This window comes from Hipposideros armiger, unplaced genomic scaffold, assembly GCF_001890085.2.
Source record: "Hipposideros armiger isolate ML-2016 unplaced genomic scaffold, ASM189008v1 scaffold_499, whole genome shotgun sequence".
NCBI classification, from domain to species: Eukaryota; Metazoa; Chordata; class Mammalia; order Chiroptera; family Hipposideridae; genus Hipposideros; species Hipposideros armiger.
This window is the reverse complement of record NW_017731849.1, coordinates 365,217-378,603: the sequence shown is the minus strand read 5'-3', so window position 1 is coordinate 378,603 and position 13,387 is coordinate 365,217. Positions and strand designations below refer to the sequence as shown.

The 13,387-nt window shown below is 42.2% G+C and overlaps 1 protein-coding gene across 1 annotated transcript in view; it reads left to right on the top strand.

Annotated features, from left to right (window-relative positions):
- ADGRF5 (adhesion G protein-coupled receptor F5) overlaps positions 1-13,387 on the top strand; it is a 94,761-nt gene that overhangs the window by 20,766 nt on the left and 60,608 nt on the right. The window contains exons 3-4 of the mRNA XM_019667519.1: positions 1,716-1,770; positions 11,395-11,565. Of these exons, the coding sequence (XP_019523064.1) occupies positions 1,716-1,770; positions 11,395-11,565 (226 nt within the window). The remainder of the gene's footprint in view (positions 1-1,715; positions 1,771-11,394; positions 11,566-13,387) is intronic.

Genomic DNA, 13,387 nt, shown 5'->3' with positions numbered 1-13,387 from the left:
CTAGATAAAGGGAGACTGGGTCCTGAGACAAATCCACACTTTCCTGGGGTACTCCTGATAAGAGTGTGGACAAGGGCAGTCTTTGGAGCCAGGCTAGCTAGGTTCAAATCCTGGCTCTGCCATTTAAAGGCTGTGTGACCTTCGCCAAGGTATTTGACCTCTCTGTGCCTGTGTCTCTGATCAATGAATTGTGGATAATAACAGTGTCTACATCTTAGGCTGTCATGCGAATTAAATAAGTTAGCACACATCAAGTACTTAACAGTGCCTGGCACAGGGTGTTGAATACATCTTAGGGATTATTATTTTTGTTGTCGCTGTGATGTGAGATCACTAGAAAATAATGGTGGATGCCACAGATGGCAGAATGAGCTCAGCCTTGGATGAGATTTATAGGTATGTGGAGTTCATGATCAAGGACAAAACTCTGTGGGCAGGGGTTCTCTGAGGGGACTTCATAGAGGTGAGGCTTTTCTCCTGAGCCTTGAAGGGGGTTCAGATAGGAAAGCACATCACAGAGGCAGGGATGAGCTAGGAGACACTTGTCAGGTCAAGGTGTGGTTACCAGCTGTGGAACTGGCAATGATCCCAACTGCAAAGTCAATCAATGTCCGTTCTTAAACAAAGGACCCACATGATGACAGGAGATGAGCTTTATAGAGATGAAGCAAGAGGCAGTGTGCAGACAGAGAGATCCATATAAATGGTGCCCCCCAGAACCGTGTGAAGCCCTGTCCAGGAATAGCATTTACTCTGTCACCAAAGCTAGTCTCAAGGCTTTATATTTATTAATTGTTTGAGCCTCACCTAATGAGACAAGCTATTTTTATCCCTATATTATAGGTGAGTACTGAGACACAGAGAGGTTAAGTAACTTGCCCAAGTTCACACAGACATTTTATGGAAGAGCTCAGGTTTGAATTCAATGTCTGCAGAGTTTTTATTCTTAACTATAATACTATATGATATAACCAACAATTATTAAGAGCTTGTTATGTGCCCCATTGCAGTTTGCTTAATTCTTATAACAATTCTAAGAGGTCAGTACCAACACTATTCCATTTTACAGAAAGAGAAACTGAGGCTCAGAGAGGATAAATACATCCCTCAAAGTCACATAGCTACTAAATGGTGCAGCCTTGCACCCAGGCAGTCTGACCCTAGAGCTGGCTTTCGTGGTTCCTGCCACAGAAAACAATGGAACCATTTGAGAGAAAAAAGACCAGGGAATGAGAAAATAATTTCTAAGCATGGAAAATCTGAAAATGGCCCTAACACTGCAGAAATATTGGGGTGGGGACAGGCTGAGTGCCAAGAAGAGGTCGTGAGACTTGTCAAAAAGGTCACTGGAATGACTCAGGGTTCAAGTCTTAGGCAGAGAGAGAACAAGTTAAGAACACCATAATTTATATTTCTTGACAAGACTCAAACTGCTGGAACTCCAAGAAACTCAGATATGGTGATTTCTTCCAATCCTGGATCTAGAGTCTGGTCTATCAAGAGTGAATTCCCAGGTCACAGCACAGAGGCAACTCTATTTCATTTTCCCGACCCTTGAGTTGCTGTTTGTGCCACATCCACTGGGCACAAGGTGCAAACACAGAACCTGCAACCCTAAACTTAGCTCTGACATTTTGGGGCATGTGAGCAGAAAAAAGCTGTAGTGAAAAGACATCTCTAACGCTAACTGACAATTTTCTAAAATGTCCTTTCAGATCCTCCGTGAACATGAACTAGCAGGGGAAGAGCCACTAAGGCAAAAACGTGCAGGTAGGTAAACTCTCTGCTTCGCAATCATGTCTAGTAAGTGCAATCAAAGGACATTTGCTGCAACTTTTCAAAACCCTGCGATCCGTGTAATTCAGTCTCCAAGCACATCAGGGTTCCATTTCTAGAGGTAATTAAAAAGGAACTCCATTCTCCATCAAATGGCATGAAACGGATCTTAGCAACACATCACAATCCTCCTTTCCTCTCCCATCAGCACTCCTCATATCCTGGAGATTTCACTGTGCCTCTCTCCTTGGCTGAACCTCCACCACCACCAAAAAGCCTGCCTCTCTCCTCTCGTCTCAGTAGCCTTTCTTTTTGCTTTTTTTTTTTTTTTGACGTCTTCTGTTTTCACTCATCATTTTATTTTGTGGATCAACTTAACCACTAGGCCCAAGTCCTTCTTCTCCGCCTCCCACTCCAATTTTCCCATTATATTCCAAAAAATGGTTTGGAAAACAGGATTCCGCCATTTGGAGAGTTGAGGGCAGCTGAGAGCTGTGAACACTCACTCGTGTACAGATCCTCAGTGTCCCATCCCACGTGCAGGCCTCTGAGCAGGTGTCAGTGTATGTCTGTAACCTGGGTTTTCCCAGGGCCAGATCCTCCTAATCCTCTCCGAGTAACCTTTCAAAAGCATCAGTCTGATTCTGTTATTTCCCTGCATTAAGTTCTCCATCCAAGGTTCCCAATTGCCTTGGAGATCAAATCTTATCACCTGCTCGAGTCTTACGGTGCACTGCGTGCTTTCCCCATGGATTCTCTTGTTCCCTTTCACACAGTCGATGCCACACCCACCATCCCTCTTTGTCTGGGGGACTCCAACCTCAGTCTCAGTTCCCATGGGCTCCTGGCATGTGAGGCCTTCCATCGAATCCCCAGACAGGGAGGGGCTGCTTTTCTGATTTCCCTTTGCCCTTGATACATTCCCATAGCACAACATTTGTCCCAACGCATTGTAATTATTTTGCTTCCTGTTTGTCATTGCCAGTAGACAAGCGCTCCCTTGAACTCTCTTCCCCTCTCCAGCCTGGCATCTAGCCCGGTTTCTGAATAAACGAGTGAACAAATGAAGAGTGCATATCTCTGTCATAGCTGCCCCTTTGTGAGTTCAGAGGATCCGTTCCTATTGTTAAGAGTCTGCAGGCCAGGTGGCTGTACCAACTGTGTAGAGGGTAAAACTTCTTAACTAGAGCCCCATGACTCTAGTTGCTTTCCAAGCGTGCTGTGGCTTGGTCTATTCAGTCTTGTGGTCAAAAGCAGATGCTGGGCCAAAGAGAGTGGGCTTGTCCTGAGGTCAGGGTTGAGATATCTGTGAGAGCCCCTCAATAGTGTGGCAACCAGACCCAACTGTTGTGAAATGAGAATTCGACCCCATTTTATTAAGCTCTCAAAACGCTCATTGGAAGGTCATGCCACTGACCATCTTCTCTTTCCTTCCCTTCTTTCCCTTTCGTTTCTGTTTTCCTTTTCTTTCTCTTCTTTTCTCTCCTCTTTCTGCTGCTGTGTTTGCCTGGTGTTATATCCCTATGGGACCTTCACTCCCCTTTTTTTCCCCTCCTTCCTTCAATGGCATATAGCACAGACTAAACTGTATGTGCTTTAACACAAACATCATTGCATCTACCTCATTCCTTGAGCCCTCCTGCACCCCCTGACAGGAATAGCGCCAGAGGTGTCCCCATGCAGTATTTTGAAAGACTTTTCGTTTTAAAGTCAAATTCTTTGCTGGTGGGTTCTAGCTCCAGGTTTCTGCCAGCTTCTTCTAGGGTCCAGGCCGTCAGCTTCCTCAGGAGCATTTGGTGACGGTACAGCTGTAAAAGTAACGTCTTCCTGCATTTCCGAGCCCGGCCCTTTATGACCCACGGCAACAGCATGAGGGGAAACCACTTCTACATCTAAGGATTGGACATTCCAAAAATTTTCCAGACGTGCTTTCATGAAAAACAATCATGACAATGATAAATCACCATGAAAACATGTTTTCCATTTATTATAGTGGTCCCCTGGGCTCTTGGGCCTCAGCTCACCATCTACAGAAGATGGATTTGCCTTGGTACTTTTACAAAATCACTGAAGTGAGAAATGGCCGTGGAAATGCCTGGGCACTAGGCTGCAGACACCCAAAATGTATGACGGTGCAAGAGTCACTCTCTGGGAAAATTAAGGAAGAAAGCAATAGGAGGGTGACATTTAGCAGAGACCACACGGAGGTGTCATGTTCTGCTTGGTATGTTAAGTAAGTGAGGTGACAGGATTTGGCTCTGATTATCAGCGTGGCATCCCCTTTCACGTATACATACATCTCCCTTTCTGGAGCCTCAATTCCAGAAAGGGACAAATAATGGTCCCAAGAGAAAGAGAATTCTCAAAGGGAGTTTCCTTTTGAGGCACTGGACCAAGTCTTTAAGATTTGAGATAGGACCGTCTTTAAAGGTAGCATCAATATTCATATTTATTCTCAGAACACTATGAAACCTCTTCCTAAATCACTTTGGTCAGTTATATAGCTTAGCTGGGCCCCTGAGATACACACACACACACACACACACACACGAAGGTCAGACAATTAAGTTCACGAATTTAATTGTCCGACCTTTGTATGTATATGTATATATCTCAATATATATATTACACAAGTATATATCACATATGTATATATCACATACAGTTCACACACAAGCACATATATACATACAAATATACAAATATATATGTATAGCATATATGTTACACATATAGCACATATATGTATCACATATCTCACACACACACACATACACACACACCCATGTCATTTTCTTACAGAGTTATTGAGAGCATTAAGTAATATTGTGTGCATATTCTTTTAAAAACATTAACGGTTACCTGGGAGGTTTTTTGTTTATTATTTGCTTTAAAGTTTTTTTATTAAAATCAAGGTCAATTGATTTGTTTATAAAAATCATATTGTATTTGAAAGGCCTAACTATCCCTGGTACAGAGAAGGTCCCATATAACTACTGAAGGCAGGAAGATGGATGCCATGATATGAGTTAGCATTTTAGGAAAACTATTTTAAAACTATGGGAAGAGAAGCTTGCACAAAAAAACCCAGAGGCCAGAGACAAGGATAAGTGTGTTGGAGCCGAGTGCCTGTTGAGCAGCAGAGGGAAAGAGAATGGATCGAAGCATCCAGAACTGCGTCCTAATTACTCCAGAAAGTGGATTCTAGACCAGCTGAGAGACTGGTACAGAGAAAGGACTGATGGAAACCACCTGAAGTGAAAGTTAGTCAGATGGTTATGGCTGAGTGAACTAGATGAGGAAGTCAGTGCCCAGGAGACCAGCGAGGAGGCTCAGCAGTGCAAGTCCATCATTGGCCCGGGACCCTGGAGTGAAATATCGGGTTGTTGGAAAAGCCATGACGCATTTTTGCAATGAAAAACTTAGAAAAATATGTCATGACTTTTCCAACAACCCAACAGAAAAGGAGCAAAAGGAATGCTTGTGGATGACATTTGGAAAAGTGGATTAAAAGGACCTGGAGACAGATTTGATGTGGGGGTGAAGGGGTGCGATGACCACATGACACCCCAGGAGTACACAAACCTGGGTGACTGAGGAATGTGGAGGCCACAGGTAGAAACTGGAGTTGGAATGAAAATCTTATTTTAGAGGCTTGACCAAGCTTAAAGTTTCATCTTAAGGGTACTATTCTTCACAGGGGACTGGAAGTCAAAGTTATTGGTTAGTCACACAAATGTGACCTCTATGTCAGTTTGTAAAGTTCTTCCTGCCAGGTTTCTAAGCTTGACTGGGAATGAGTCTTTATCTGGGTTGAAAAGTCCCCATGGGGTTTTCTTTGGCTTCAACAGGAATGGTTGATAGGAGACAAAATGTCAAGAATACGAAGTCCAGGATGTCCGAACCCTGTGCATTTGTACCTTTTCACATCTGGTTAGTGAGAGCAATTTTCTACTAGGTTGGGTTGCTGGCTGCCTGAGCAGAGATCCTAAACTTTTCCAGCCCTGGCAGCCCTGGTGTGATGGCCCTTTAAGGTCTGGGTCCAGGAAATGCTGTGCATTTTCCAAGCTGAGGAACAGATTTGGGGCCGTCCATGGCTTTAATCTTTCTTGTGATCACATGTGGCATTGGTGGTGGCAGAGTAAGATGAGAAGGCTGGGTGCTCTTGGCCTGGTGTTTGGTTTTGGGGTTGACCTTGAATGTTGGGAGTGCTTTTTTTTTTTTTTTTAATTTCTGATTAGTGTTGTTTGTTTGTTAACTATCTCAAAGGTGAGACATGACTGGAATAACATTAGTTTTTCTTGACCTACCAGCAGACATCTGCATAGGATATAATCATTACATTTTTTTATAATCAGTATTATTATTTCTACCTGCTGTTTCAGAATGTCTACTGTATGCCAGATAATTTGCTAGGGGTCTTCTTACAGTATCCCAACACCTTAACAACAATTCTGCAAAGAAAATATTATCCTTAATTTAAAGATGAGCGAAGTGTGGCTCACAAAATTTCACAGTCTGCTCAGGGGAGAAGGCATTCCACCCCACTCTCTGGCTCAGAGGCCATGCTCATAGCGAAGCGTCATAGTTTTCAATATATGCTTCTGGCCTTTGAGGTCCCATTCCATGGTCCTTGGAGCAGCTTTGCAAAGTGAAGAGCACTGGCATCATTTCTTTATCTTACTGCGAAAAGAGCTCTATGTGGGGTTGGCTTTGATTTGGGTATATGAAGAGCCCCCATAGAATTGATTCTTTTCCCCAGACTTCACATCCCCGTGTTTTATGACACAGTGCTGCACCCCCTCCTCCAGCCATATCTGCCAGGTAAGACACAGCCAGGGATTCTGGTGGTTTATCCCTGTGTGAACAAACCTTGCTAAAACCTAAAGGGAGAACAGGATCCTTTGACTATTGGCTGACAGTTGCACAGTAGGATGCAGATGATGCTGACAAATGCTACCTACTAGAAGATGTCAAGAAACAAGCAGAAGAACAGCATCTAGATGCTTACCTCCTATAGAACTAAGGGGGAGAAACAAGAGAGCCACATCCAGTGATAAAGAAGCATTGTCCCCTTTGGTCAAGAGGAAACCACACCCAACCTTGTTTCTCCTGGGTGAAGTTAGCAGCCTTCATCCTTTTGCAGGTGGGAGGTTAATGCATGTATCTTCCTAGGCTCCAACTTTTGAGAGGCCATAATTCTTATTAGAGTGGCCAGGCAAAAATAGTATCGTTTGCTTTAAGAGCTGTGATTAAGACAGGACTTCTTGTCGCAGTTTGTGGCCAACTTTCCAGACGTGTCTCCCTAAGATAAGTGCTGTGTGGCTGGCAGGCATTTGTGGGAAAAGAGAGGGGAAATCCTGGTTGATTGGCATGTTCCTCCGGGGCCTGCTGATCAGCCTCCATCTGTGACACTGATGACACCTGGAATGCATTACCTTTCACTGGGGGCATCGGTGAGTCAGACAAGTTCAATCAAACAGCACCTGGGCAAAGAAGCCCAAGAAAAAGCAAACACATTAAACTATCTAGAATCAGATGGTCCAGAGGCAGCAGAGGAGCATGGAAGGCCTCTGAAATCCACACTCACAGAGAAGTGGGGGAACCTTCCTCTGTTCCTCCTAGGTCTCTTGTAGCCTGGGGCAAGATAAGAATCATCACTTTCCCAAGCTCTGAAGTCCTCAGGTTTGGGAGAGGAGAGGGGGACAGGCTATGGCGTTTCTATCTCAAACTGTAGGCCTGTCTGAAGGCTGTGAGCAGTGTGCCCTGAGACCCTAGCACCTGGCACAGTGCATATAGTAAAGTCACTTCTAAGTCAGTAAATCAAGGAACTAATTTTGCACAGTTAGTGCCAAAATCCAATGGGTCACAATGTGTTTTTCTTCACTGCGGATTTCTAGAGCACTTATTATATTGAATCAAACTGAACAAAGTTTTAAATAATTCTTCCGTTTTTTATAAATAGTTTTGCTTTTAAATTTGATTTTATTTTAAAATTTACTGTGGGTATTGCACACCGAGTTCTAAAGGTGCATTTGACAATAACACCTCATATTTTTATGATACTTTAGGGTTTACAAAGTGTTCACTTTTATGATCTTCTTCCATTTGAGTTATGGCAGGTTATGGTGAAAAGAAAACGGACTTTGGAGTCAGAAAAATGTGGCTTCAAATCCCAGTTCTAGCATTTGCTATCCATGTGGCTGCAACTATTAGACCCCAGTTTTTTTATCTGCAAAGTAGGGGTATGCACACTGTCCTCATGGCCCTGGAAACTACCAGGCAATGGACAAATGGCAGCTGCTATTATTATTTTTTTCATCTTGATCACATTGGATCCATCTGGTATCACTGAAGAAAAAGGTGACCAGTATCAGCTCCATCAAGGCAAAAGAGAAAAAATAAAAGTAAGCAAATCCACTTGGGGACTACCTGATTGTTTGCCCCCATACAAGCACTAGCAGATGATGTTTGAAAACAAAAAGCAAAGCTAAAGCCAAAAATAAGGTTATGTGCTAATACTGGCTCCCCAAGATTACCTTCTCAGTTTCCTCATTTGGATTAGAGCATTAATTCCCAAACCTGCTTGATCACCTGTGTCACCAGTGGAAATGGAAAAATATACAGATTTCTGGGGCTAACTCATTAAGATCCTACTTTGGCTCACGTGGGATGAAGCTCCAAAATATCTGTGTGTGTAGAATTCCCTAGGTGCGGGCACCCTGGAATAGATGATTTCCAAGGGCAAGTCTATAGCTTTCTGAGTAACCGTGGTGTTCTTGAGCCTCTTTGGAAGAACTGATCATTTTCAAGGAGAAATTTCCTTCTCCATTAGAGGTTCCCCATCTTATCAGTCTCTAGGGAAAAGTGGCGCTCAGACTGAGGGTTATTCTGTAACTCTTCTGGAAGTTATTGGAGGACATAAAAAGTTGATGGGGGAAAGAGGACCTTAGAGGCTGCTGCTTTATTTAATAGTTGTGCAAATCCCATAGACAGGAACTCTGTAAAGTCACAGGAACTTTCCTCTTGGATTTTCAGCTTTTGGCTCAGCTCCTTGGGAGAGCTCAGCGAAGAACTAACTGCCTTGGTTTTAATGGGGAATGATGACATCAATGAATCACCACGTGCTTTTCAAGCACACGCTTGTCCTACAATTATGTCTGTAAAGAGCACAGAGAGGTGGACTCAGGGATGGTTGATAAGCACAGCCCTCAGGCAGGCACTGATATTATGCTCGGATCAGACTCTGGGATGCAACAACAATACGGATGATGAAGTGGGTGATATGGGATTGTTATTGACCTCACTCATCTCAAAAGCAGCTCCCGTCCAGGAAATCCTGTTTACATTCATGGGGGGAGCGCATACTGACCACAGCAAAGAGGATCCTGGAACGAGGCATCCTCCGGAGAGTATAAACATTACTTTTCAGGAAAAGGACTGTACTCTAAGGCAGGCCTTGTAAATGTGCAGCCACCTTCATTGCAGATGTTCCCAGAAGGCAGCATTCTGTGTCCAGATTTCAGATGACACAAATTAAGATAAGCAGTTTTTTTCCAGGAAGCTTGTTTTCATCACAAAACCATTTGAGAATCAGAAAAAAGAAAAGAAAAGAAAAGGAAAAAACAAAAAAACAACCGAACAAACAAAAACTCAGGAAATTTGAGGCAATGCCATAATATCATGACAGACTGAGAGTCTACGTTGAGTTTTAAAACTCACTTTACGCTACAGTAAATGCATTTTTATGAGGAGAAAATACACATTCAGGTGCATTCCTACTTTTAAGAAAATATGCACAGGCTTTTTTAGTTAAGTTAATTACATCAGGTTGAATGTTGCCAAAATGAAATAATTCTCAACAAGGTTGATGAGTAAAACCAAACTTGTAAGACAAATACTATAGGTTGCAACTTTAAGTGAACAAACATTGCAGCTTTCTACTATAAACATTTATCAATTGGAATTTGCCATAATAAACTTATTCTATTTTAGTGTTTCACATAGTTAATCATTGGAACATAGATTAAAACAAATTTTGCAACATAATGGGAGACATTTATTGCCCTTTGAGAAAGTACGAGGCATAGAATTTTAATTTTATGGTAAAATATGCATCATAGGTCCAGATTTTACTTAAATTTTAAGGTAATCATTTTGTAGGTATTCACTAATCTTTTCCTTGTTTGACTGAAAAAATAAAATAGGCCCCAATTAGCCTTCTCATTGTATGTATGTAAAAAATTTTTCCTATTCTTTGACGGTTCTTCATTAGGGACTAACAGAGTCCATGGCTTCATCTCCAGTTAGGCTTTTCTGCCAAGAATAAGCCAAAGATTCTGGCAGTGACAAAGAGGTGAATCTGTGACTCAACTCAGAGTCACAGTTTTAACAAAGCTTGATTGGGCACCCATTTATTATGTAGTGAGCTCCAAGCCAGATCGAGTGAGTAAGGCCTTGAGAAATGAAAGAAAAAGTTCCTGCCCTTGAGAAGTTTACGACTAGTGAACCAGACATGAAGTAATGTAGGGAACTATGAAAGAACATTCGTGTATATATGAATATATGTACATATACTCGTATATAGTCTGCCTTGCCTGCAGTGGGCATGTATTGTGGAGCAGATGCATCTAGAATGACAGCCAGTCAACCAACCTGGAGGCAATTTGGAAAAGTCAGGAAGAACTGAAGGTCTCTTTTATTTTACTTTCCAATTTACCAATTTCACTTCTGTTGAGCACCGATCATGTTCTGGACACCAGAGATACGGAGAAAGACCAAAGAACCACACTGTGTGCATAGACTAAGAGCAAAGGGAATTAATTAGTTGACTTTTCCCAGAAATCTTCAAGTTCTGCGTAGTTCAGTTCTCAAAATACATGCATGTCAATTGAATGGCTTTTGAAACATACTGATTCATCCTGGTGAGTTACAACTGCGGCATTTATTGTCTGGACCAGGGGCCCGCAAACTTTTGAGATGGAAGAGCCAATCCTGTCCCTCACAACAATTTAAAAATTATTCGAGAGCCATAAAACAAATGAAATCACCATTATGTGAATAATACCCTTTAAAAATTTTATAAATGAAACTATGATAGTTTTATTTTCATTTTCAATTTTACTTCAGAGCCATATGTACATCCCCAAAGAGTCACATGTGGCTCGTGAGCCGCAGTTTGCCGGCCCCTGGTCTAGACGGTTGACATAGCCTTCCTACTAGGTCTCCTTGCTTATCTTCTTACCTCTTTATAGTCCATTCTCCATATGGCAGACCCTAGCCTTGGATACCAATGAGGGTGTGGTAACAGAGAGGAAGGACAAGTCCTAAGCTTAGCCTGTGAATCCCTCACATGGCCAGAGACCACTGCTCTGAGACCAGACAGATCAGTTGCCTTCCACCTTTAAATAGTAAAATTGTAGGGACAAAAAACCAGGCAGGAGGGCTTGCGGTGACCAGTAAACAAACTCTTCTTTTCCTCTAAAATAGGAATTCATAAAGGCTGATGGGTCCAGCATCCACATGTTCGTGCATTAACCTTACGTGTTAAAATGTGATCATGTCTTCTCTCTACCAGCCATGGCAAGTTCTCACAGCCCTCGTATGCTTCCATTTCAGTTGCCACGAGTGGCCCTGCAGCTAAAGAGTACACTGTTGATATTGAGATCAGTTTTGAAAACGTATCCTTCCTGGAGCCTATCAAAGCTTACTTGAACAGCCTCAGTTTTCCAATTCAAGGCAATGACACTGATCAAGCTACCAACATTCTGAGTATAGAAGTGACAACAGGTGAGTAAGAGACCCATTTCTTTAGAATGAAGGATTGGGGATATCAGGAGAAACGCTGTCTGAGATCCTTACCATGAGAATGAATTATACTTAGTAGGCAAGTGAAGTGACCCAGCAGGCCTAATATGTGGTTTTATGATTTAGGAGCCTTCCAGATGAAGCCCCTATTGGTAAATTGCAGCCAGTTTCCTTACTTTCAATGGTGACCAAAAGTTTACTTTGTGGTTTGTTGGATGGTTGTCACGAAGTGGTCTCAGTACATGACCATGCAAACTACTGGGTCCTCTTACCCTGGGCAATCAGTGGGTATAGCAAGGACTGGTTCAGGATGTTAATAAGTAGCAAGTTCCCTTCCTTTTGGCCTCATAGATCAGGAAATAGGAACCAGAAACATGCCTGAATCAGAAGAAGCCATTAAGTGGACCCTCCCATACTATAGGACTTTCTGGTCACTGACTCCCTTTCAAGGCTGTGCTAGGTCTCCTATGTCTCAGGGGACCATCACCTGCATGCCATAGAAGTTGTGAGATGGAGTTACCCCTTGTCCTATAAAAGGTCACCGTTTTATAAATTGCAAAGCACTGAGAGATGTTGGGCTTTATTATTCTAAAATGGAAGCAAGAATAAAATTGCTGCTCTTCAAAAGCCTTTCCAAATTCTTATATTTAAAATAGTCTATCACAATGTCAGCCTATGCATCTTAATTTTTAGTTCTTAACACATGCTGCTCGAACCTGAGAGACTGTCTTAATATCTCCCTTTGGATTCCATTTCCCACCGAAGTCTACATTAGCATTAATTTTCTTGAGGTAGTGGTTCTCTGATCAGATGCCAGTGTGCACTGTGAGCCATCGAGCAGCTGAAAGCATATTCCATGTTCCTCAAATGTATTTGTGCACAGTGCTCTTCCGTAGAACATTTCACAAAACTAGTTATGTTGGAGCAACATAGAAAACACCCTTCTAGGTTCCCACTCAGCACAGATCTTCTGCCTATAAAATTACTTCCCCTACTTATGGGATAAAAATAATAATTTGATAGATGTTTAGTCAATTTTGTTTTGCTTCCCCATTTTTTTTTAATGGAAACCTTTGGTATCTATTTGGGTACTAGAAAGCAAATCTAGTAAACAAAACAGACCAATATGTATCAAATAAATCATCCATTTTTCATTGAACAGCTTATGAGCATTTGATTATGTGATTATGTGATTATGAGCATTTGAGCTATAGCTGTGAGCTTAGGTTATGTACACTCAATATAGACATCTTAACAAACCCTCCCTGATTTATTTTGTTCTTCTGGAGGAGGCGTGACTTCAAGGGGCTCCACTATTTCGACCATTTTAGAAACTTGTTAACCTAAGTTCACAAGTTGGGTTAACAAGTTTACAACTTGGATAAACAAGTTTCTCTTTTAAGATGCAAATGCCCTGGGAAAGTTTAATTTATCCTGCCAGCAAGACTGGTCACTCACATGTTGGAGGGGTGAATCCTTTCTGATAGCTGAGAGAGTCTGAGGTTCATGGATCTCCAGGCCGACTGGGAGGGTTGGGGAGAGTTGACCTCAGAGAGGAGTGGATGGGATGGGTGGGTAAGGAAGGTGAGATTTACTGACTTGATATTAATGCCTGAGCACCCTCAAATTTTCTCCATTTCCCTCTTTCCTTGCTTCCCCCACTCACTCTTCCAACAGGTGACTTTATGATCCTTTCAAGAAAGTCATTTTTAACAATAGCAAACAAGATAGGATTTTTAGGACCAGACAATATGTGTAAAACACCAAACAATGCCTGGAATGCAGTAGGTGGTCTTGAGATGAT